Source organism: Anser cygnoides, chromosome 8 (genome assembly GCF_040182565.1).
Source record: "Anser cygnoides isolate HZ-2024a breed goose chromosome 8, Taihu_goose_T2T_genome, whole genome shotgun sequence".
Taxonomy (NCBI): Eukaryota; Metazoa; Chordata; class Aves; order Anseriformes; family Anatidae; genus Anser; species Anser cygnoides.
Window position 1 is genome coordinate 9,231,177 of NC_089880.1, and position 26,551 is coordinate 9,257,727.

At 38.4% G+C, this 26,551-nt stretch overlaps 2 protein-coding genes across 2 annotated transcripts in view; one reads left to right on the top strand and one right to left on the bottom strand.

The window, feature by feature from the left end:
• CDC73 (cell division cycle 73) overlaps window positions 1-26,551 on the bottom strand; it is a 98,253-nt gene that overhangs the window by 24,609 nt on the left and 47,093 nt on the right. The gene's annotated exons all lie outside the window — the stretch shown is intronic.
• LOC106041600 (beta-1,3-galactosyltransferase 2) lies at window positions 14,248-25,096 on the top strand. Its single transcript, XM_013190162.3, has 2 exons — window positions 14,248-14,872; window positions 19,752-25,096. Exon 2 carries the CDS (start codon window positions 19,881-19,883, stop codon window positions 21,147-21,149), a length of 1,269 nt encoding a protein of 422 aa, XP_013045616.1. The 5' UTR covers window positions 14,248-14,872; window positions 19,752-19,880; the 3' UTR covers window positions 21,150-25,096.

Here is a 26,551-nt window from a genome sequence, read left to right on the forward strand (position 1 = left end):
TGATTTAGGGAAGACAGTACAAAAATATTTTAGTTACCAGCAACTTTAATATCATTGTGTGAGTGATTTAAAGTATCAAGCCTTTGAACATTGTAGTAAAGCCAGCCTAAAGAACCAAGACAGTCTAAACCAACTGCAGAGGTTGAAAAGAATATTACTATTCTGGAAATTAACTCTTGAACACATCGTTAATGTACGACAAAGTGAAAACAATGAGATGACTTCAAAAACATCTGGTCTGGATGCCCTACTTTAAGCTTGATACAAATATATATCTATTTCATATAAATAGCTTAGATTCTGAAAATGTAGGGCTTTGTTCTACAAATTTTAAGCCCTTAAAAGCCTCAGAAATGAAATCTTCCAAAGAACCAGGCAAAACAATCCAACTGAGTTGCTCTGCCTCTGCAATCTTCATAAGAATTTTCAGACTTCTATTCATATCAAGAAAATCTCAGTCAAGTTTAAAGAGCATTTCACATAATCGTTTTATTTATGGATGAAGCTGGTATAGCTCATTTGCATACCTCTATGCACACAAATATGCATACGCAGTCCCCCAAGACAGATATTTAAATAATAAATTGCGAGCTTTTAGCTGCCTTTCTAAATTTAAATTACACTGTAAAATAAAATAGAATTTGATAACAGAACCTTAACTGTTATACAAATACTGCTAATATTAGAGTCATCTTATCCTGTGTTGATCGCAGTAATAATAAAAAGGTCATTTCTACTATTTACATTGTTTCAACTTCCCTATAATCAAGAAAATATGAGGGGAATTTAAGCAGAAGTAAAGCTATTTTTATAAAATGAATTTTAAAGGGAAAAATTTACTGTTATCAAAGCACTTTGATACTAATTACATAAGGAAAGCAGCACCACTGCCTCACCGCCTGGACAACTAAAAAACTCATGTGACATAAGACAAAAGAGGTTAGTAAAAATTCGTAAATTAATCATTTATTCAAAATACAAAACTTCTTGCACTGAACATCATGTCTTTTCAAGCACAGTTTGAGGCAAAATGCTGATGGGAGATTGCCAATCCTCAAAAGCAGTTGCACAAAAGAAAACTTAATGCTCATCTTCTCACAAAAGTAAGGCAAGTTTCATTATAGGTGAGGCCATGTTTTGAAAATACTGTTGAAGTTAGTACATACATTGCACGACTCGAAGAAAATCAGTCTCTTCTGAAAGAGTGCAACACTATAATCACAGGGGAGAAGGAGAAAGGAGAGGCAAGTGAGGATGGCAGAAAACTATGGTGGTATCACCAAGAACCAACTATCGCTGTTGGATTACGAATCTGGAGCAGGAGAGAAGCCAGCCATGCATGTACTTCCATTTTCCTGGGGACAAACTGCTTTCATCAAACAAGAATAACTCATTATGGAGACAGATTTAAAGAGAACCTCCAAAGAGAACTTTCTGGCGGGTTCTTTCTTTTGAATCAAAGACCTACCTATCATATATCTACGTATGTTTAAATGACTCATTCCCTTGAAGCGTGTGAAAAGTAGATTATCACTAAAACCTTATTTTTGCTTAGAACTCTTTTCTTTTTGGAGTTAATTATTTGAGCTGGACTCATGCATATTATGTGGCAATCCGTAAGTTTTTTTGACAAATACAGTTTGAGAACAAAAGGATTGTTTCATCTTTATCAGAAGTCAGGTACAAAGGTATATACTCTACTAGTTTTCTTTATATTAAGATCAGAATGTATGTCACATCAACTCAATAGGGCTGAAAAGTGCATAAATGAGAACTTCCTGCGATTTCCTAACATTTTTGTCTCCAACTTTCAACCTCACACATTCATGAATCTCTAGTTCCAATACCACCTGTAACTGCAGGTATTAGCCACTTACATGAAGCGTTTCTTCACCAAAAACGTCATAGAATGTGGGGCTCAAACAACTATTTGCATAGAAGCACTGCTGACAGTCAAACACTAAATGCACAGAAAACTACCGTCGTTTCTCTATTCACATCATGCTTGAAAATGGTATTAAAGGGAACTGTCATATGCACATTAAAGAAAGCGTTGCTCAGTATGGAGCAATGGGAAGATCCCACTTACACCTGCATTCGGTGAGAGATAACTCAGCAGAGGAAAAGGCTTACAAGACTTCAAAAAGTTTCCTTTGTAGCTTCTGGAAAGATTCATGAAATGCTTTGTGTGAGAAGAATATTTTTAAAAGCTCTGCAGGTGCCTAAACGAATACAGACAGATCCTTCACACGTGCGAAAATTTTTCCAAAACAGCCAAACTGCACGAAAATACAAGCAACTGTATGTGATGCTATTCAAAGCCTCAGTGCAACAGGAACTGATGAAGCTCTTCTTTCCAGTCTCCCCTCAGTTAGACTGAATTCTGTTCCTAGACCAAGGGATGCTACAATATTGAGATTTTAAGATGTAAGATGTAGGAAGCTATTAAAAACCTCTTTTTTCCCCCCCATGACTATTTAATAAACAAATTAGACAGCACCACCTTTTCTGAGTTATGTTTCATCCTGATACAATCTTCTCCTTTCTATTTGTATTCACTGAAAAAAATGAAGTTTTAATATTACTCTCCCATACCTTAACAGCTTTAGCAATCCCAGCTCGCAGTGACTTTAACACACACCACAGTTATATATTGCATTAGGTTGCAAGGAAGCATAATTGTCTTGGGTGGCTGTGGCCAGAGAGATGAAGGCAAATTCCCACATAATCACCATGGAAGACGTAAATTATCAGGATGAAATCCTGAAACTGTGTTCCTCGAGGAACATAGAAAGGGCTGTTTTGAGCAGTCACAGGCCAGGGAAAAGTCTAGAAAAAGCAATGAACTTGAGACCTGCAACAGGCTGCTAGTAACATTCAGGTACAAATGCATGCAATCAGTTGAGTAATGCTGGCATTGAAATGTAGGCCATCTCTAATTTTCTCAACTCTTTCTGTATTTCTTTACTGTGTGAGCCGTACACTAATACACTTCACTAGAGTCTTGGTCACCCACTTGCTGCACGGGCTAAGAGATATCAATTGTACATATGGGAAATAAAAAATAATAGAAAAAGGAAAAAAATGCATCCGTATGCGCTCTGTGCCATATGCAAACACAATACTAATTTTCCAACCTATACCATCTATCAAAGCCCTCGCATCAACACACGGTGCATTGAGACACTAGCTTGGGTACTGGCAATAAAAATCTTGACAAAGTACTAAAAGAGAAGTGATACCTGTACAAGCAAGTTAAAACAGTAATTTACTGTGAAAATTTCTGAGTTTGGTCCAGGAAGAACAAATGATGACTTCTGCAGTTGCATATGCTATAGTTATCCACACGCTGTAATAAACTGGGAAGGCCAGGCATTTTAGCATGCTTACAAAAATACAGTATATTGTTTATATTTGTCCTGTCCCAGCTGCATAACTTCACATGACTATTTTCAATTATTGCATGAAAAAAATTATATCGAAGAATGAAAGTTAACCAAACTAACACCATAATCACACACACACACAAACCCAACAAAATAAACCCAGATTCTATCCTGCTCTTACTCTATAGATCTTACTGTTTTAATTCAAGTAATTTATAAAACAGACTGAACAGAATATCATATACCACAAAGATGGTAACTGAATCAAATCAAGATACATTTTTGGTGTGTGGGGAGCTGCAACGGATGGACTTTGCTTTTTAACAAGAGGGATAAGCAGCCTCCATCCTAATGGCAGCAAAAGGTATCACTTCCCCACAGCAAGAACACAAATTCGGTCATTTTCCCTTTGTCAAATGCCTCATTTAAGCCTTATGCTTACAGTTTGTACTATCAGAAAAGCCCCTGCGAAATCTGTTTGCCAAGCGCTATACATAAACACAGCATTATTCAAGGTTAAAACATACAGGAACAGCACCAAAACCCTGAGACAAAGGCTTCTGCAAAAAAAGCACCTTTGGTCGGGGTGGGGGAACACACCCCTTGCTTTTAGGGCAGATTCTGTTCCTCATCTCCTTCCCTCACCTGCAACAACATCACACATGACAGCAAGGTGACGATCTGATCAGAGGAGCTGACCTGCTCCCAGTTCTCACCAGAGGGAAGCTGGGACATCCAGCACATCGCCATCTGCCCCCAAGCACTAAGGTGCTGGTCACCTTCTGACTGAACTTTTATTTCACTAAAAATACTCAATCTGAGAAAACAGATGCAAAGTACCTCTCATTTTCGATGTATGGGCTTGCTATAGTTGCTATAGGAAAAAGCACTATTTGGAGAAATAGCATGACCAGAGCTGACATTCAGTTGCAACCCTGCTTTATTCCTGCCCCATGAATTCATACGTTTTTGTGTCAAGTAAAATAAAATATTTCAGGAGGTTTCACTTTGAATACAATGCATCTATTACAGGATCAAAATGTTTACATTCAGATTTTAACAAAATAAATCCTTGAAGACATGTTCCCACATTTTAAATCAGAACATGACGGTACTTTTGGGGTTCATAAGAATATATGTGCACACACATGTGTATATATATATTTTTTTTTTTTCCATGGAATATATATACACTTCAAGAACCAAACCTATGAACTTCATAAGCAGCATATTAATACTGTCTCATTTGAAATACCGAACTTCAGGAGTTTCAAAGGCTCCAGTTTCCTACACTTTACATATTTAATACAGAAAAGCACCACAGAAAAACCTTGTGCTCCTCGGGATTCTCAAGTGGCTGCTCCCGCCACTAGTAAGAACCATGAACGCTTCTTTCTCGGTATGATATTCTGAGGTCCCAGCATTTCTAAAGTTTACAATATTAGTATCCCACTCCCAGCAGTCACAGGAGTTCTGATGTACTGTCTTCTAGACTACCCACATCTTCTCTATGAAGGGCATTATGAAGAAATTTTGCACACACTGTTAAATGCACAGAATAAAAATGTGATGGTTTTGGTACTGTTACATGCCTGTGATGGTCCTGTTCATCCATCTTCTCACCTCCCAGCTTTGCCAGTGACATCTATTCCACTACACACCATTAGAGAACTCTCATTCCAGAATTTTCATTAAAATATGGTTTTGTTTAAAATTATGAAAGGGCACTCAAAATAGATCAAATCAACACCCCACCCCCAAGTCTACTTAGTACAACTGGATAACTCCAAAAGGCATGAAGCTTTCCTTCCTAGATAAAGACGTTGACATTAAAAATTTAATGTATTTTGCAGGGATCATTAATACATAGCACTAAATCACTGTCAGCCGAAACAGCTATGAAACCACCTGAACCTCAAACCCTGAATTTCCTAGACTAAGCTTTTACACTTCCCTAAAGGATTCCTCGATGAAACAGTTCTCCAAACATTATAACAAACTCAAACCTTCTATTTTGTACCCAAAGAACAAACAGACAAGGTACTGTTTGACTGTGTTTTCTTCATTTAACTACACTCTGAAAGCCCAGCACTCAGAATTTATACAACCTTTTGACAGGGTTGTTTTCCTCCAACCAAAAGAAATCATGTATGTGAATCAAGCAACAAAATCACAGTTTTCATCATGATATTAAGGTACTTGTGTCCCACCCAGGTGACTGTTGTCTCATGCATCACAGATTCGTGTTTAAGACGAACAGTAGGAGAATGTACACCACGTTTTCATGATAGCACCAATGCTTGTTACTTGTACTTCTCATCTAATATCAAGGTTGAAAGAATTGACCTTAATTTTTTTGCACTAGCATGCATGCAACATATTATTGATACAATATTATATAGCAAATAGATAATGAAAGCCACTAACGCATTTGTATTCTGAACGAACACATCATTCATATCGCCCTATTGCAGAACACCAAAGTCAATGATATGTGCCTATGCAAAAAATTAATTGTGATAAACCATGTATTATGTTAAAATACAGGAAGGATTTTGGCCATATCACACAAAACAATTTTTTCCATTTCGAAAAATCTGCCTCTACTCCCAGCTTCCTTTAGCATTATATCTAAACTCCCCATTATTCTCCCTTTCATAGTGAAGATTAAATTAAGTCGTTCTCAAAGCACAAAGATGACAGCATTCAACTTTTATTTTTTCATTTTATACACAATCCATATGCTAGATAGTCCATCTGCAAGCTTCTAGCTTATGCATTATGAGATCTGCTTTATAATATGAAAGCTCTTTGAAATAGCTAGGGCATAGCTGCATTTTCGGTAGTGCAGAAATGCAATCCTCTTAAATGAAGGTCAGCTGGCAAGGTCTCACTCATACAGTCTGGGGGCATCCTATTCAAAGATCAAGACAGGATAAGAGCCATACATAAAGTCTACAAACTTTCAGATCTTCCTATTATGCTATGACTTTTATACTATCTTCATCCATCGCTGCAGAAAAAAATACCCCCCCCCACTAAACGAACAGGCTCAAAAGCATATTTTAAAACAGGTTTTTAAAAGTTTTCAAATGGCCTCTTCTGTCTGTATATACATACATCCACACAAAAACTGATCTAAGTAGTAGCTTCCTACTGTGAATAAAGTTCGGATGACAAACTATGCTGGGCAGCACAGGTAAGGTTCAGTGCAACTATTATTTCTGCTACTCACTTTTTAGCAAGTATCAGTTGTCCTTAATGATCCCGTGGATTTCACAGTGTACCTGAAGGAAATCTGCCTTAAGCAGTAAGACCCGCTCAGCTCTCTTTCAGCCCTCACAGCTGTCCTGGTACTTCAAACAGTTGTTTTGCCTTTGAAAAACCTACTGTCAGTGACAAAAAGTAAACAAGGTTTTTTTTTTTTTTTTTTTTCTTACAGCAATCTGTTGCGAAGAAAGATCCCCTCACTGGAAAACTCTTGAGCACTTAGGTGGCAGGAAATAAAAATGAGTAAGCCACAGAGAGCAGACAATGTTTTGGAAGATGGTAAGGTTCTCAATGCCAAGAATGATCTCGCTGAGGAGGGAAAAAAAATAGAGTAACAAGATTCCTCTGTTATGACACCCTGGAACTTTTTGTACGTGCTCTGGAGAGCTTTACCAGTCAGAAACAAATTTAATTTCACAGGGACTCATCCAATAATTTCCTTGTCTTATGCTGGTGCTGCTCTACTTTTGTGAGAAAAAACACAAAATCAAAATAGCAGCATCACCTTTTGAGAAAGGACAGCACATGGTAGTTTAGCACGTAGCTCAAAACGCTGGTAATAAGCACAGAAACTTCACACCTTCATATTTATTCCTTTGTTCTTCTAAAAAGACATTTTGAAAGTGTAAGGAAAAACTATTCAAGAGCTATTTCTTCCTTATTTCTTTGCTTCTATGTTGCCATATTCTTGTGTAGTTGAATGCGTGCCTATTTTGAAGGAACAGCAAAAACCCTTTTCTTCTCAAACATGTCATTGACTAGTGCCTGGTTTGAAGAGAAATATTTGAAAATTAGGTAAAAATAATGACAAGTCACAATGACAGCCATTCTATATAAGCCCAGCCTATCGCTGCCATCAGATCTCAATCAATGAGATAATCCAGGCAGCAGATTTTCCATCCTAGATGCGAGGTGCCTTAGATTTACTGATTTCATTCGCTCAGGGTAGCTCTACAGAAACATAGCTAGCTTCCTTCCCAGGCCAGCAGGGCTTCAGAAACAGCACTGCCACACAGCATGGAGCTACTATTTATAAATCTTGCAAGCATCTCATGTATGCGGCAGCATTGTTTCAAGAACAAGCGAGCAATCCAACACAGAGCCATCACAGCTTATTAGCTCTGGCCACCCGGGACCGAACCGACTCCACCAGACCATTCAGAGTAGGCTGACGCATCTGTTCCCTAATGGTTGACATTCCACCAGCCTTATTAGATTGTGGGCATTATCATGTGAATACATAGATCCAATTTTAACCTGGCAATGGTCCCAACCAACCTGCCACTGAGGGAAGAGCAGAGATTCAAGGAAGCTGCTCTTTCCGCGCTACGTCCAGCGGTTCCCGTGTTACGGGGCTATCTCCTTCCCCACGCCGTTCCCCAGCCCACCTCAGATAACGAAGTTAATTACACAGAACAAAACAAGCCTTCTTGTCATTAGGCAAAGCCAGCATTAAAGTACAGATGATACTGGTGCATGCTTCCAGACAATGCTACATAGGGTCAAAAGGAAAAAAAATAAAACAGCAAAAGATACCTTTTCAATACGAGGTGACCTAAATTCTCAACAAGAGGGATTCCCTTTACTCTAATTATTGCATCCAGGCCTTTTTCCAAGCAAAATTGGTTAAGGAGGTGTTTTGATTCCTTTCCTTGCTTACAAATGTGATAGAAGTAGAAATCCATTGTTTTTGTGGTTTTTTTCTTCATTACTATGCTTCTTACTGATATTAATAGAATCACTGAGGTTTTTATACTTGGCAAAATAAGAAGCTCCAAGGCAAACTGTAAAGACAGAGACCCAAAGACTGAAGGGAAAAAAAATTTGGTCTCCCTAAAGTTAGCGGCTTTCTTTTGGAACTGTAAACCCTAACACTTGCACGCGAGTAAAGCTCAAATGTGCATGAACCGGGAGGAAAAAAAATAAGCATTCAGATTTCTGAAAAATGCTTTGTTACACAAATCCTTGAGAGAAGACTTAAAAAGAATCTGCAACGTGCAACCCGTCATCCAAGGTCATGAGATTTGTGGGATTTATGAATATGACAGATACATTTATTTATTTTAAAAGGACGACAGATGCTCCCTATAAATTTACTCTAGTAATACGGATCAGCAATAGAAAGCTTTGCAGATGGTGATTAAGAGTTACTAGAATATATCTCTATCATAGAAATAGGAAGTCTTTAATTTTAGGCCAAATTTTTTGCATTCAGGACTGTAGTATTAAGTATATTTCCCTTCCTGTTCAATACAAACCTGCATACAGTATGCATTAATGATTTTCAATACTATGCCTTGAGATGGACAACATGCAAGAGAGCTGCCTCTACTTTCTTATTCCATCAGGTAACCCTAAATTACATGAAAAATGACTGAAATATAGTTGAGGATAGTAGCAAAATAAAAATTCTCTCGTTCTGAACCACTATTCTCTGACAATTAACAGAACCCAAGCCAAGCTCTAATGACTTCCTGTTGGTCATGTACTTAAGTAATAGCCAAATCCCAGTAATTCTGATTATACATCAGTATTTTATATGAAAAAACCTTCAGGCTCACAAAATTAAACTAGAGTCTTACACAAATTACAGAAGGAATTACGAACATAGTTATCAGACGAAAAGAATGTTTTCCATGGTATAGTCTCCATTTCCTTGGAAGTAATTAAACGAATGCTGTCATTGAAATGTAAAGTGAACTTCAGAAGTGGAACGAGGAAGTCTGTAGGACAGACCAGCAACTACGGGCATGGGAAGTCATTTTATAAAATCGCTTGCTTTCTTTGCTCACCAGAAACATATACAAATGTATACTTCCAAATAAATCTCTCCCCAAGAACACGTTACTTTGAAATAACAGGCAATCACTTCAATGAATTTAAGTACAACACATGATAAAACATATTAAACATATTAAAGTGATTTATTCATTAATATACACTGACTGGAAACCACTAAGTTGAGGGAATCATTAACATGGAACAACTTTGGGGAAAAAACAGACACTGCTCTGTCTGGCCAAGCCAAAGTAAACCTATCAAACCAGTTGGTATGCAGGGTATTGGGAGTAATTTTAGTTTCCCCAACATGTCCTGTCCAAGAGCACAGTAGGGAACTGCTCTTAAAAATGGACTTATTTTCCAAGTTAAGATTCAAGTTTTACATTGAATATGAACTATTTAATACTATTAAATTTATTACCGGGATAGAACCACTCAGATCACTGGGGAAAGGATTTCTCCCACAGATTTTGTTGCTTTTCCCAGTCTAAGCATCTGTGTTAGAAGAAAAGGCTTCAGGCATTTAAGACACTTACTAAACCTTTGTGGTTTCTACTGTAAACCCTGTATATCCCACAAAATCAGCTGTAAATGTGGGTACCTACAGAATGGAGCTGTAGAAATTAATGTACTAAAGCTACTGAGGAAATGTAACACATGGAAAGAGTCAATGCAAGTCTCTGTCTCAAGATCGGTGAAATTCTGACAGGTCTGAAAGTCCAGCTGCTCAATTTCATGCTGTTTAACATGAAGTGAAGATCTGCATCGCCAATTTCAACTTCACTTAACACACAGAACCAGGAATTTTTGAGGCTGATGAAATGCTCCCATATTCACATATTCAGTAAGTATATTCAATATGTATATTCAAACCATATACATGGCCAAACAAATAAGCAAGGAGATAACATCAGAGCTGCAGTTCTCTCAGTCTCAGGGAATGGACATAGCTCATCCAGCAGCCCCAGAAGAGCGCCGGGCAGGAGCTCTGTGTCCGGGCAGTGAACCTGAGGGGCCAGAACTCTTCAAATCCCTGGGACGCCTCAAAGGCCAGAAGACAGCCTAAAGGAAAAAAGGTTTTTCTGCACCTTTTTTGGGAACAGATTGGGCAGAAAGAAGGGACAGGGCAGGTGGTAACAGGCAGGCTGTCAAAGCTAGAACAATGCATTTTTCTCCTTAGGCCTAAGAGGTGATGACCTGTTAACTTCCACAGGATGCCACCTTCCTGTCTTGAAAGTAGTTTGATATAAAGCACCGGGTCTTCACCAAAGTCTCAGTTCCTATAACAATTTCACTTTTCATTTCAAATTCTCATGCTGGGAAAGTATGGGGGGATGCTAGGGGCAAGTTGATCTTATAGTGCAGGCAGCTGGAATGAAAAAGGTCATAAGGTAAGGGGGAAACTTAGGTTTATTTTCCACAGTTCTTTAAACTGCCTCTGAACATTTGGTACTTCTGCTCATTGGCCTTCTCTCCTGCTGTGCTGAATCAAAGCTTCATAAAGTCCACGCTCTTTTCAGAATGCAAAAGGAACGCTTGCGACAGGCAGAAAATACTACCACTGGCACTGGCATGTCACTTCATCAGGGGAGAGCTGCACATCCAAAAATGCTGCACAATATAAATGAAATTATGTCGTCCATCCCCTGGAAAGAAAATCCTCATTTAGCACTTAAAATCAGCAATAATTGGATGCAAAGCCTGGGGGAAAGACAAGAAAAATCACAACATTGGAAGGAGAGGAAATGTGATAGAGACAGAAAACAACACGTTATTGAGGAAAGAAATGTTTCTGGACAGTAGTTCAATATGCAAAATTTGCACATAATGCAAAAATAGAACAGGACAGTGGACATTTTGAAGCACTCCTGACCTGTGCTCTTCACAATGGACTGTATGAACTCCCAGGACTGAATTCCTCTTGGAGAGCTAGAATATCTATTCATTTAATAAAAAAAATAAAAGCTTCAGAATTATGAGAAATCCCCTTGAAATTTTTCATTGGGCCAATGGAATAAGCCCTCCCGACTTTAAGAGATCATCCGGTCTTTTCTCTCTCTAACAACTTTGCTAAATTCAGGGATGTGCTTAAATCCTTTATTGAGTGATAGAACAATTATAAACTGCTCATTAGGGAACATAAAAATACACACATTTCACAGTTACTGGAAACCTCTTCTCGTGTTCTGTCATTTCAGATTGATCTCTATCGCTGTATGTGTGTGTTAAATGCAAAACATTCAAAGATTAGTGGAATCGCTAAATTTATGGCTTGGGTATCATTTCAACAGAGCGCAAAATCTCAACCATTTATAAAAAATGCAGCAAGTGTAAGACTGGTTTCACAATTAACTAAGAAATATTGAAATTTTGCTAAGGAAAATAAGGCAGGCGATACTGACACTTGTGGTCATTTCTAGATTGCTATTTTTCATTCAGTTCCATATATGCTTGTGATAGTTCAGGAACACACTGGGATCGCAAAATAGCCACTCGCATTACAAATATTCTGTAACCCTGTCCTCTCTAATCTAAATGCCATACTGGAAATGTATTCTTTTAGAAGCAGAGACAAATGGGCACTGGCCATACACATAATAATCCTTAACACAAAGTTTAAACTAAGCATTCTGATATCATGTATGAACACATTTTGAAAAGAAAAATAGAAGTTTTAAAGTAAAGATAACTACCTATGAAAGTGTTGCCATTAATCATTTTGAATTGTCACTTGAAAGGCTTTAAATACACTACAGCTGAAATAATACTACAATTCACTCTGATAAAATGGAATAATCTTTGCAGAGTATTCATGGAGTACTCAAAAAGCATGGCCTATATGGGAACATTTGGTTTACATGTCAGCTGTGATGTATGTATTTAGTTTAACTTCCAGGGGACTTGTGGCCACCAGGCAGAAAATTATCTTTCTTCCTAAGCAGTACACTTGACTATTGCAACCCCTGTACATTCATTTGAGAAACTTCTGTTACTGTTGTCAAGAGAGAACTTCATTTAAATAACTCATCCTTAGGGTCTAATTTATTTTAGAAGTAGTTTGACAAGGTTTGACTGATATCCTACAAAAATTACATAAAGGAAAATTTTGAAGTTTTTGGAAGAAAATATTCCAAAGTTAAACACCTTTGTTTTGCAGATACATGCTGCATGGTTCACAGTTGTCTTGCGCCTAAGCTATTCTAGGCATCTTATCTGACTCCTTACATCTGTTTCTAATTTTGCAGAACTCACTGCACAGTCACCCTTGCACTGGCCACGGTATCTCTATAGTGTTCCTTACGTACACACAGCACATCTTCACATCGGTACAACTCCTTCCTAGCTTTCAGAGATGGAAGCATCTCAAAGGCTAACACTGCAGCTTCTAATTTAAGATGTAACCATAGTAACATTACGGAACATACTACTCCTTGGATCAAGAACAAGCAGTCCACTGACCCTTCATGGTGCGATTTAGCCAAAATAAAGCTTATTCCAACCCACAACCACAACAAGGTTACTTAAATCTTCAGGTCATACTTCCAGAGCAAAGCAAGTTCCACCCTCCTGAAATATCCAGGAACCTGCGGTATCATATAAAAGTGCTAAAGAAGGGAGTTAGATGAAAATAACTATTTCTGAAACTTTGACTCCCTAAAGCTACAGTCACATGCACAAATAGAAAGTGGTGGGGGGGGAGTGAAGCCTTTTCCTTAGTTTTCCACAAGATCAGCAAAGATCTGCTAAAGGCAAAGTTAGTGAAATTTAGTATGTATAGATGATTGATAAATCTGATCATGTTTCTAGTAAGTTAGGAGAATATGCATCTAGGGTAGTAAAACACAGTGACTACCTGCGGAAGCCCTATTTGCCAGTGAAGGCAGTACCTTCCCAATCCATATGATAGACCAATTATGCTTGCTTTATCCTTTGGCTAAAAACAACAAGAAGAAGTCCAAATCACTGAAATCTTTAGCTTTTCAAAAAAAAAGGATAGACAAATGCACTGACCAGCAAACATTTTGGTAAGTATGCTGCTAGTATTCTATTTTCAGAATCCCCTACTGAGAAATTTTATTTGTAGCATATAGCAAATATAATCAGGTGCTTCAACGTAGAATGGCCAGTCACTGAGAGAAGAGAAATGAAAGGAACACAAGTTTCATCAGGAACATAAAGACAAATTCTATAATATAGGTATGTCTGTAACAAAGTCATTTTACATCCATCAGTAATTGAAATCAAGTGCCCCCAGTCCTGCAATACCAGACTTCGACCTTTTCCAGGGAAGAAAGCCATTGACAGCAAAAAGGCAGCTTAACAGCACGTGTTTATACATTAGCGCCATCCAGCTTAATTGACTAACCTAAGATTACAAAAAGCTTTTAAAAGGGAAGCATGTGAAGCATGTGTAAAGGAAGCATGAGCAAAGAAATACCTCCTTCTCCTGTCATCATATAGGCACAAAAAAATTGTACTAAGAGCACCAAATGGGTTAAATGAAGCTTTGGTGTTTAAATACTTATAATTCCTTTGCAGTGCAGAACAGCTTTTGGAAAACGGAAATAGAATGTCTCGCATTAAAAATCCCCCAGAGAATCATAAGTTACAGTGTCAAGGAAAAGTGAAAACAATTTGAAAAAACCTTCAATCATCCATTTAATAATCATACAATTTTTATACTCTTCACCTATCATTGTGCTCGTACTGAATATGTATCATTTATCAAATAGGAGCAAGAGCCTGTAAAGGTTTCTGGCTGCCTTTGGATTTAGTCAAAATGAATGCAAACAATCACGTGGGATTCAGCCAAGCAATGACGTTAAATTCTGCTCTGTCAGAAGACAGCATCTGTCAAAGCCCACATTTAAACTGCTGCCTGCCTGTGCAGCAGCTGAAGAACTACGGAATGGATTTCAGAGACCACAATCCTCGCCTAAAACAGCTCGAACCCATTTCTACTACTGCCTAGCAACAATGAAAGAGGGAAGAGAGGCAAATCCTATTACTGAAGGCAAGTGAGCCACTACGTGCTAGCACTCACAGCTAACATTACCATTAGAAATATGGATACTGAGGAGAAGAGAACACAGCACTGCATTGTCCGGCAAGGGAAACACCAGATGTAAAAGCTCCAAGACATCGGCTGCGAACACCAGACGAGCCCGATCGGAACAGGAACGAGACCTACTGTCCTTTTGTTCGAACAATGAACAAAAAGCCCCAAGACAAGGACAACACTTATGAGCAGGGAAGGTAACGCGGCAACGGGCAGACAGATGGACAGATTGGATACCGTGAAAAGCGATCGCAGGAAGCAGACTGCTGGGGGATGTGCGCATGTTCGATAGCATCTTTTTTGCTGAAGTGATGGCGTGCCAAAACTATTTTCTGGGGGTATAATCCTCGCACCATAAATGGCCTGACCAAGGAAGGTATGTCAAATCCTTGTGTGTGATATTCATTCAATTGTCTGTTACCTTTTCAGCCATTCCAGATAATGATCATTCCTAATTTGCAGAGCCCGGAGAGATAACGTGTCTCTAAACAGGGAAAAAATTCCAGCAGGTTTTCCTTTCACCACCCCGAACAATGTCACTATCTCAGACTCGTTTAATACACTGCTTACAGCCTGCACAAGGTTGGTGTGGGTACAGGAGGGATTAAAGGGATAATGTAGCTACTGTAATGATTGCATTTAACTGAGAAATTAAAAACTCCAAAGCCTCCAATCTAGAAAAAAACAGTTAGAAATCCTCGGAAACTAGGTCAGAATTAATCCTTATCTGAAGTAATCTTAAAGCACTGGTAAAATGGCCATGATGTGACACACACTGAGAGCACTGAACCATCAAAACAGACCGTGCAGTCAAATTACATTATCTAAAAAGTGCCTTCAGACCTTTTTCACACTTGCTTTTCTTTTTTTTTTTTTTTGCCCCTGAAACACAGCAAAATGTCATCAGACTAATATCAGCCAAGCATAAATTGGGAGCGTGCAAAAGACTGGACATGATTTAAACCATCAGCAGCACAATCAGGCACCACATTTTACAAGTAATATCAGGCTCCACTGAGATCCCAAAAGGAAACCTTCAAACACTACACACTCAAAATGGTGAGCACGTAAATTACCTCATGCCATCATTGCAATTTCTGCTTAATAGGAAAACACTGCCTGTTTAACTTGGATTGTAAAATGGCACTCAAACTAATTGTCATTCATTTCTACTTCTAGTTTAAATTTAAATACCTCATCAAACGTGGCAAGCAAGCAAGAAGACAGGTTACTATTTACAACAGAAACTTAAGACCTAAATCTATAGTGATTTAGGCACCACGAAATCAAAGTGCTTATCTGCAGAATCTGCCAATAAGCTGCCATAAATCACCAAATCGGCAACATAAATGTGCTTTCTTTATCCAAGGCAATGCTAACATGCAGTGAAGCAACTGCGACTGGAAAGAGCTCACATACCTAGGGATGCATCTCAGTCACCCATTTCAGATCACTTTTAAAGCCACTTCCCAGGACTTTTAAAACAAACACTGAATTCTGCCCTCAGGCAGTACTTCTGGAAAAGCATGCCTAGCTGGCAGTGCCACTTCCCTATCTGACATTTTAAAGCCTGAGCATCAGACCTCACCTTGAGCTCTGCCTGTTTTGTGCAAAAGATTAATGCAGTTTGTAAGTGAACTCAGGCACGGTATGTGAGGCCTAATATGCAACTGCTGCTGTTTGTCAGAAGAGCGGCTCGGGCTGCCTTCTGAACTCTTCTAATTAAAGAATTTGCTCACAGCTAATCAAAATATGAAAATCCAGGACGTGTAAACAGGGAGACAAATCCTTCAAACTGCAAAGCTGCAATTATAGAGCAGGACTGAAAGTACAAGGAGCTGAAACACTAGCAGAGCGCAGACCACAAACCAAAATCGAGGAGGCATTCACAGTGCACACACTGGGCATTTGACAACAGACCAGGGACCACACAACCAAGTGCCCAAAAGGAAGAACTATTCTAAGACAGAGTTCCGAAATGCAGTGTTACATGCAGCAACATACTTTCAGAGGACAAGGTGCCTGTATAGAGACCTTTGGTTATACCTGGTTATTTGCTTTTTGTTTTTACCTACTGCCAATGGTTGGTGCCAGTCCATAAGCTTTCTGTGAAATTAAATCTTAATCAGGCAAATGCAGTAGTGCTTTAGCCCTAATTAAACTGAGAGAAAATAATGGTTTTTCTCATGACACTATTTGATGCTGTTTTTAATATATACTGACAGCTCTCTACTTCTAATCAACGCATCCCAGCACATTTTTTCAATGGAGCAATTGCTATTGCTGGATTTCAAATGCTTAATACTCACTGTAATGTTTTACACCTGAATTACAAAGAAACCAAAGCACAAAAGTTGTTGTTTGTGGTGATGTGTGTGTGTTTCTTTTTCCTGCAGTCAGTAGTTTTATGATGCTAAGAAACAGGTGTGGGTCCTTCCTTTATCCATACAAGGCCTTTTTAAAGGGCAAACAGGGACTGAAGGTTTTCTAGGAAATTCCCACCTTGAAAAAAATCAAGGAAACATGTTAAGGAAGAAAGAACCTCTTTGAAAATAAGCTTTGTAATGATAGATGGGATGAGAATCATAAGAAATCTAATATGCACAATGTGAACGTGCAGTCAAAAATGGGAGGGGGGCGTAAACCCATTACAACCCCATTTCTGGGACAATTTCTCTGTGCATCATGGAAAGGCAGCAGTTTTAAGTTCACACAAATAATATATAGCCAGATTCTCCCTTTTATTTACTCTTGTTTGTGTGAAACTAGGAGCATAAAAAAGCCTACTACCTTACCTACAAATTAAAAACAGATTAGCAATGCGGTACAGATTTGCTAAAGTATTTGCATCTAACGACTGAAGTTTTAGAAGTGGAAAAATTCAGTGTGGCAAAGTTAATCCAAATTACAGCTGCTACTCTGCATTCAGCTCCTCATGCAGTTCTTGTTTTGACTTCTTCCTAAACTGCATACACATAAAACGGAATGATAATTAGTCAACTATTCCCACAGTTGCGCTCCAAGCTGGTATTGAACAATTATTTTCCCTGAGTTCTAGGATACCCTTTGAAGTGACATTGGTGTTTGCTCACACAGAAATATCCATCCCAAAAAGCTGAGTTTTCATTTAAAACTCACTGCACACCACAGTGAAACTAAAAATTATGTTTTTAAAAATTATGTTTTGAGAGTAGGCTTTTTTTTTTCTAAGCATGCAAAAGAAGGTGTAAGTGCTCAGGTAAGCATACATCTTCCACGTCAGGGGCTTAGTTCCTTCTTACCCTAAGGCATAATTTCTGAGCTAAGCAACATTAAGAAGCATTTGTGTATGGAATTTCAGGCTGATTCTCAAGCAGCATATTTTAGACACAGGTTTAACATCTGTGGAGTGGAAAATAATTTTTAGACAGCTCAGTTTCTGGTACATAGCATCAGTCCCAAGCAGTTAAAAAATAATAATAAAAGAGAAATACTTTCCGTGAGCTTGAGAACAAAATCCATGGACATGATGTAACAACAACAGGGAAGAGCTTAATAGATCACCAGGCAAATATTTTGCCATTTCAGACAGAAGTAAGGGGCAGTTTTGTCTTTCTAGATACGTTTATCATTACAAACCACAGTTAAAATCCCCGCTTACTTGCTCCTCCTGGTGGAGGTTAATAAGACAAGCTACAGTTTCAACTCAGTGCAATACCTACTTCCCCTTGCTTCCAAATATTGTGAGTGATGTCTTCTGCATATACATTACTCTGTTTATGTATCAACTGACACAGTAATTAAAATAAAGCTTAGTTATGTGTCTCCCCTTATCCTTTTTGAAATCTCATCTTTTCCCCTTACATTAACTAGGCAGACTGAATGTTACAGTCACATAATATATTATTCAACTGCCATCTCTTCTTAAATTACTTCCTTACAGCATAAAATCCTGTAATTTCCCCATATAACATGTCACTTAGTTTTTAAATGCAGAAATTAATCCAAATATTGGTTTTAGAAGATAGCAAAGTAATTAATAAATTACACATTTATATTAAAAATAGCATTTTCTGTGGGACCCTTATTCAACTGTCATCCTTTTTCCTATACAAAACCCTAGGGCCCAGAAATAAATTAGAGCAAATTGAAAATCGCAAACGAATTGCTACTGTGCAGTGAAAGGTTCATTTACAAGATGATGTGATCAGCTTTTAATATGCAGCATCATGAAGCTGCCATATTGACTCTGCTCTTGAATATGAAAAAAATTTAGGAGAAAATGAAGCAGACTACTTTGGCACTTTTTCCTACAGTTACAGCTGCTATTAGCAATACTTCACATTTCTGCATGATAACTGAAGTACAGCGGTTACATTTAAATCCGCAGAGGGAAAAAAGAGTCACGTTCATCAGACAGTTTGCCAGAAAGTAACTTAGAGCTGTGCAGTGTTACTTCTTGTTAATATGAGCATTTACTTAAGATCTCTGTCCACTAAAAATCAACCGCTTGACTGTAAATCAGCTGCACACGAGCCTGGCACAACAGCCAGGAGTTGAGTCTTTTCCTTCATTGTGGAGCGGAAGGTTAGAGGTGCTTGAAAGGTGACCAGAAGCGTTATCATGTGTTACCATCTAAGGGCTGTGCAGTGAGGTTACTGGACCCTGAAAATTAATTTTGACAGGTGCACCTTCTCATTGACTTTCTGAACACAGTCGGGGCCGGTGGAAACACGCCAAGCAGTGTACTGTGACTAACAGAACTCTGCCATAATCAGCCCTGCACCGTCTGTCCCACCACCACTACATGACCATTTTACAAAAAGGCTTTTTAAACTGAACCGTACTAGCCTCTGCATGTCAAATCAATTTTAATTAATGCCAATAAACCTTCCATCTGGTATCAAGCCCTTTTCATTCAGTCCTCTTCAAGCACTGTACAAGGATTTCGGTCAGTATACATGATGCTATTTAAGTCTACTTCACACTTCTTCAGCTAGCATGATCAACTTTTTCTAGTTGTTTTGTTTGCTTTTGAGTATTTTCAACTCTTACCGTAAAAAAATATAAGCAATCAAATCAAATAATTTCGTTTTTTTTTTTTTTGATAAAAGTTGTCTTTTAGCAAAAATCTGACCTTGTTCATATTAACATGGGCTGTTTTTCAAAAAAATGGAACTCAGTTATAGGTCCATGTCTAGTTTCTCATTGTAGCTTTTTATATTATGAACAGGTAAAATTGAAAAATTTGTGTTCTGTTTTTTAAACCTTTGCAGAGTGAGCCATTTGCAGAGAATCACTCAACAAAAGCAGAAGAAAATGAATACCAAAGAATAGCAGTGGATCCAGAAAGGAAGGGAAAAGCATTTTGCTTGGCCATTGTCTCATCATTGGATTCTTACAACATGCTTCAGTGGAGAAGACGACACTGCTGCTTTGCAAAGATGACCTGGAATACCAAAAGGTCTCTATTTCGCACCCATCTCATTGGCCTGGTGTCTCTCGTATTTCTTTTTGCTGTGTTTCTGTTTTTTAATCATCACGACTGGCTGCCGGGCAGGGCTGCTTTCAGAGAAAATCCCATGGCTTACACTATGCGAGGATTTAGATCTACTAAGAGTGAGATGAACCACAGCTCTCTAAGGAACGTGTGGAAAGACGCCGTACCTCAGACTCTCAGGCCTCAAACAGTCATCAATTCCAACAACACTGAGCTGTCACCCCAAGGAGTTACCGGTTTGGAAAACACGCTCAGTGCCAATGGAAGTATTTACAACGAGAAAGGTGCTGGGCATCCAACTTCGTATCATTTCAAATACATCATCAACGAGCCTGAAAAATGCCAGGAGAAGACCCCGTTTCTAATTTTGCTCATTGCTGCAGAGCCAGGCCAAGTGGAAGCTAGACAGGCGATTCGACAAACCTGGGGTAACGAAAGCCTGACACCTGGCATCCAAATTGTTCGCATCTTTTTGCTGGGGCTAAGCATCAAGATAAACGGATACCTCCAGCGCACCATACGAGAGGAAAGTAGACAATACCATGACATCATTCAACAAGAATATTTAGACACCTATTATAATTTAACCATTAAAACTCTGATGGGAATGAACTGGGTTGCATCTTATTGTCCAAGTGTTCCGTATGTTATGAAAACTGACAGTGATATGTTTGTCAATACTGAGTATTTAATACACAAGCTTCTGAAACCAGAACTTCCTCCAAGGCACAAATATTTTACAGGTTATTTAATGAGAGGTTACGCACCTAACAGGAACAAGGATAGCAAGTGGTACATGCCACCTGATTTGTATCCAAGCGAACGTTATCCTGTATTCTGCTCTGGAACTGGTTACGTTTTTTCGGGAGATTTAGCAGAAAAAATCTTTAAAGTCTCCTTAAGCATCAGACGTTTACATTTAGAGGATGTATACGTGGGGATCTGCCTTGCCAAGCTGCGAATTGACCCTATGCCTCCACCCAACGAGTTTGTCTTCAATCACTGGCGAGTTTCTTACTCCAGCTGTAAATATAGCCACCTAATTACCTCCCATCAGTTCCAACCTAGTGAACTGATCAAATACTGGAACCACTTACAACAGAATAAGCACAATGCCTGTGCCAATGCAGCGAAAGAAAAAGCAGGCAGGTATCGCCACCGTAAACTGCACTAGAAGGACAGCACTCCCTCTATCAAATACATCCCACGTGCAATTTGTAAATATCGCTGAACGCATGTACAGTGAAAAAATGGATGAGCTTAACGGGACAGCCTTTAGTTGATCCCCATCTCACATAGTGGAGTCTGAAAATTATTTTTTTAATTTAAAATAAAAAGTATAGTTCTTGATAACACTAATATTATGAAACCATCACCAAAAGGTTTTCCCAGCAAATTTGAAGAAAAAAGATGAGATAAGGATTTTTGTGTTAATGTGCAATAATAAGCATGCACACTTTGGTGGTCCAATTGCTGACTTCTGTGCCAATAAAATATAATTGAGCATATTTTCCACACAAATTTTATTTAAAAAATGCATTCATACCTCCAGTTCTTTTCAGTGTAATGATTTATCTCGAATTACCATAAGTAAAATGAAAAATGAGAAATGAAGGAAATGCACAAAGGGCAGATCAGTTTTACCTTCGAATACCACATAATTATTATACACTTCTTTAACGTACAACATATTTAGCAGTGTCACATTTACAATTAAGACACTACCAAAAGAACGCTAAAACAATGCCGAAGTACTCCGTTAAAGTACATCCAGTTCTGGCATGGTTGCTTTTTGGGAGGGATTAGGAAAAAGAAGGATAAATGAAAACAAAGTTCAGACTACCACTTTGTACATTGCCTTCTGAAATGTTACTGGTGTTCTTGATTCAACTCCAGTTTCAACTACATCCTCCTGAAAGAGGTGACAAAGTTGCTTAATTCTGTAGAAGTCATAGGGCAAGCTCCTAAATTCTGGTGCCAAGTAACATTCATTTTGGCATCTTCGTGCAAATTCATTGAACCTGCTATTAATTTCTTTACATAACTTCAAGACAGCTCAAAGGCTGATTGGATATGCAAAATGGAACTTCAAGTCTTTCACCACAGTCTCAAAAATGTTCTATTTTGTAAAAGAGGGAGAAAACCTACTAAATCTTTGTTGATTTTGCTCTTTACTGCCTTTCAGAAAAAAAAAGAAAAAAAAAGACCAGTCAAGTGAAAGTAGGTTTGCTAGAGGAAATTAAGCCAAACACTTTACTTTATAGATGGGGAGGACTAAGTCATATGATTGACATTTCCAGATAGCAATACGGGCGAGAACAAAATGAAAGCAATTTTAAAAATTAAAGCTACAACATCTGCCACTGAAAACAAGATTGAAGAAGAATTTAAATCTATTTACAGGTTTCCAAGTTTTCTAACAAACAGAACTTTCGTTTTCCAACAAAGTTACAGAAGCATTGCATCAGAATCAGGTTATTACTACTTATCACAGTGCCAGGGTAAGCAATACCCGCATTTGATTAAGCAGTAAATGATGGAACTGTGATTAGTTTTCTGTTTGACCAGTACTTTTTAATTGGGTAAAATACAAATATTTGATGTACTTTTATTATTTAATAAAACTGATTATATTTATGGTCCTTCAGCCTTCACTTTTTATAGTAAAGCTGCTCAGGAAGAAATAAATTGCTAGCTTCAGCATTAACTGACGTTTCCAGTTTTCCCTAATTCTTAAAGTGTAGTTTTCATACCATGCACAATACAGAGACCACAGCAGGTTTTTTTTCCGTGTAATGAAAAGATGAATCATCTTACTGAGCACTCTCAGCAGCCCTAAGGCTGTATATATCCAGGAACTTAGGCACATAAGCAGACTGTATCACACTGGTCTAGTCCTCCTAAGGAGGTCTTATTGAAGATGGGTAAGGGAATTTGCTCTTCACTATTTTTTGGGTGGTCCTCCAATAAACTGTCATACCTTAAATCATAGAAATGGACATTTCTGGGGAAAGCAAATGTGTGAAAATAGTAAATTTATGCAGAACAGAAGAACGTTCTCTAACTCAATTGAAATTGTATTGACTTAGTTGTGGTGATGATTATTGGCTTTCATGTAACACAGCAGTACAAGCTGTGTTCGAAGTGTTTGGGAACACTCTTTAAACAAACACCCATTTGTAGTTCTCTTCTGACTCCTTCCTTCGTGGTGAGGACTTGAGCACCAGTCACTGCCTTCAGTACTTTCAAGCTAGACCATAACTTACTCTACTTGGATTTTCCCAACTTTGGCTAGTTCAAAATGTTGTTACTAGCTTCTGGGTCTAGTTCCAAGAGGCTAATAACTAAACATTAAGTAGTTTGGCACTTTCATTATAAAGTTTGGCAACCAAACAACCTCTTGGGTACTTCACTTCGGAGTTCATGCAAGATGCCAATCTGCCTGAGTTTGGCAGAATTATGTTACAATACCTACGAGTTCAGTACATTGAACTTCTCCCTAGTTAAAATACTAGTGAGGAGTATAAGATGTTAATTAAAAACCCATTCATAATGTCCTTTTAAGGGCCCAACCTACTTTTTAAAAATTGTATTAATATTTGGGTATGATTTGAAACGACTCTATAAACACATTTAAATCACTATCGAGACAGCCAAAGGCTACTTAAATCTTTTTTATCCAAGTGTTTTCTAAAAAAAAAAAATTAAGACTAGTTTACTCAACAAGGTATAGAAGTTTGTGCAATATTCTCTTTAAATGTGTTTTGTTTGCTTTTTTTTCCCCGCTCTCTGCATGTCTGCTTCAGATCAAATGCAAAAACATGACTAAACTTATTACAGGAAAACATGCCTTGTCATCAGAACCATCATTGTGGCAAAGAAACATTTTAGACAAAGTAAGCAAGGGAACAAAAACTGGAATTCAGTAATTTTTCCTTATTTAACTTTAAACTGAATAAAGACTTATGCGTTCACACTAGACAACCAAACTAAAGCCTCACACTACTATTTACCAACAGAACTGCTCCTCTCACATCTCCAGTTGTACTGGTGATCCCAGTTACTTGGGGATCCTGTATCAATAGGTTTAAGCATGTGAAGTGAACAACTACAGCTTTTGGAGTATGAAGGCTGCTCCTATCCCCAGCCATTGACAGATTTTTTCATGGGTAGAGTTCATGGTCTGTTCTAGTCTGAAAAAAAATACTAGTGAAGGTACTTGCAAGCCTCAGTGGTTGCTTTGAGGGGGAAAAAAGTGTCTGATAAGATCTTTAGGTAAATGTTATAAGTTATTTCTGTCCTACAAATTAAAAATTACACAATTGCAGTGATCTTGAAGAAATAAGGCAGACTGGGTTTCAGGTTACAAATGGCTCAAAATCAATGCCAGATCAGGCATGGCATGAGCACGGGAACAGAACCTAGAAGCCATTACTCTAGGCAGCCCCCCATCCCCACTGATTTTCCCAATAGATTAACACAATCCCTAATAATACTTTGATCTGAAATATCTACATCATCCCACATTGCAAGAAGATATTATCTCTTGAATGAATACTCATTGCAATTTTTGAAAACTTCCCAGGAAAAGATGGAAGAGAGAAGAATACAGAAGTTACTACTACTACTGTTCATGCCATTAGCAAGAACAGGCTTGTAACTACTTTGCTAAAGCATCAATTTTCATGTGTTTTTTTCGTTTTTACAACTCATTTCTTAATCCTTACATTATGCTGTCAAAGAATACAAGTAACTATTGGACAATTTCTTTACATTATGACAACTGCACCTATAAAATTTTAAATGCATCTCCCCTTTTCATTTCATAGTTTGTTCTTTCAAAGCAGCGTGTGATTTGGGTGGTGCAGTCTGACCATTCCTGACCCCACTATTTCCAGGCTGGCGATCATACCCATCACACACAGCATTTGCTGTATCCCTACCAGCTTCCATCTCCAGCCTGTCCAGCCAGCCTTCCATGTCCAGCTCTGCTTTGCAAGACTTAGCCACTACTCAAGGGGAGCACAGGGAGAAGAGGGAGGCAGGGAAGCTGCACTGCCAGCTATGCAATGCTGCACCGTGCAAATGTAGGTCAGAAAGGAGAGAACAGCGCCTTTGCTTTGTACCCAAGGCAAGAATTAATTCAAAGGCTTTCTGGGGCAGGAGGCTGGGGGACGGCCGTAGAGAACAAACTTGCAGCAGGTCAGTTAAAGCTCTTGAATATCAGAGGAGTGAAACTAAAAATGCGGCACCTGATCAACATCACACATTTAAAAAATACATACACACACACACACGTCAAGGGCAGGCTCAATGATGAAAGGAAAGCACTAAAAGCGAGGTCAAATTAGAAAGCAGCATCTGAATTTCTAGTGAAAAGTGTTTGTACTTTCCCCCTTCTAGAGGAAATAAAACTTTAAGGTGAACCTATTCCTGTAACCAGATTTCTGGTTTGTGATTGCAGTGAATGCCCTTTATTAAAACCTGCACCAAAGTAATTACAAGCAATGACACGACGGCATGAATAGCAGCAGGTCAGTAACTCCAGAACAGCTATTTTACATATAGGAGTGCCAACATACAGTCAAAACAGCACAGAAAGCCAGATCAGTTTTATTTAGGGCTTCTATTTCATTTAGAAAGGAAGTGTTTGCTATATTCTTCATTTGCCCCTGGCTAACTCAAAGGAAAGCCAGCCTGGCACAAGCCGGTACCTTCGATTCACAGTTAAATGACTGTGGAAGAATTTAGCTAAACATGGGATAGAGATGAAAACCACCATGCTCTTCTCATATCACCATGGCAACGGTTAAGAACTCTCTTAAGCATTTAAATCTGACAGTTTTCATGATAACCCTAACTGGATGATGGTAATGATGCATTTTGCTTCATGAGCTAACTACTGTGCAACTCCAACCACCGGGTACGAACCATTCCCTTCGCCATTCTCAGGGCTGTGCTTGTGGTCAAAACGTTCTGACCGAGACAGTAACCTCAAGTCACTTCTCGCTCAAAAAAGTCCCTCCAGCTCAAGGCACGCTTATAGCTTAAAGCTTCATGTAGTCTCAAAGGTTTCCATTTAAATGCTTAGCTTGTGCACACTTGCTGTACCAGGTGGCAAAGTCAGGACTGCTAAAATGTTTGATGGGAATTTTCTGAAAGGGCTTTCATTCACCAGGGAATGCCTGAGAAAGAAACGCTTTGCAAAACACTTTCTAAAGACTGAGCAGAGTTGCTCCTGTTGTCTTCTAGGTACCATTTGCCTGAGCAAGGAGGAGGAAGTTGATGTTATTCTATAATTTTCATCACCATGTAACCAATATAAAGTTTTTCAAATAAGAAAACACTGCAAGCCATACATACAATGTGTGTGTGTATATATATATATATGAACATACAAACACATCACTGAAGACAAGTGCATCAGAACAAGTGCATCCATCTCCTTTTAGCCCATTTAGCTTGATCTAACAATAATTGACATTTTGGTATCAATACTCAGTGAACCACTCACAATGACCTCCCAGACACCTAGTGAGGGCATGATGGAAAAGGCTCTTTTTTATTTCCCTCATT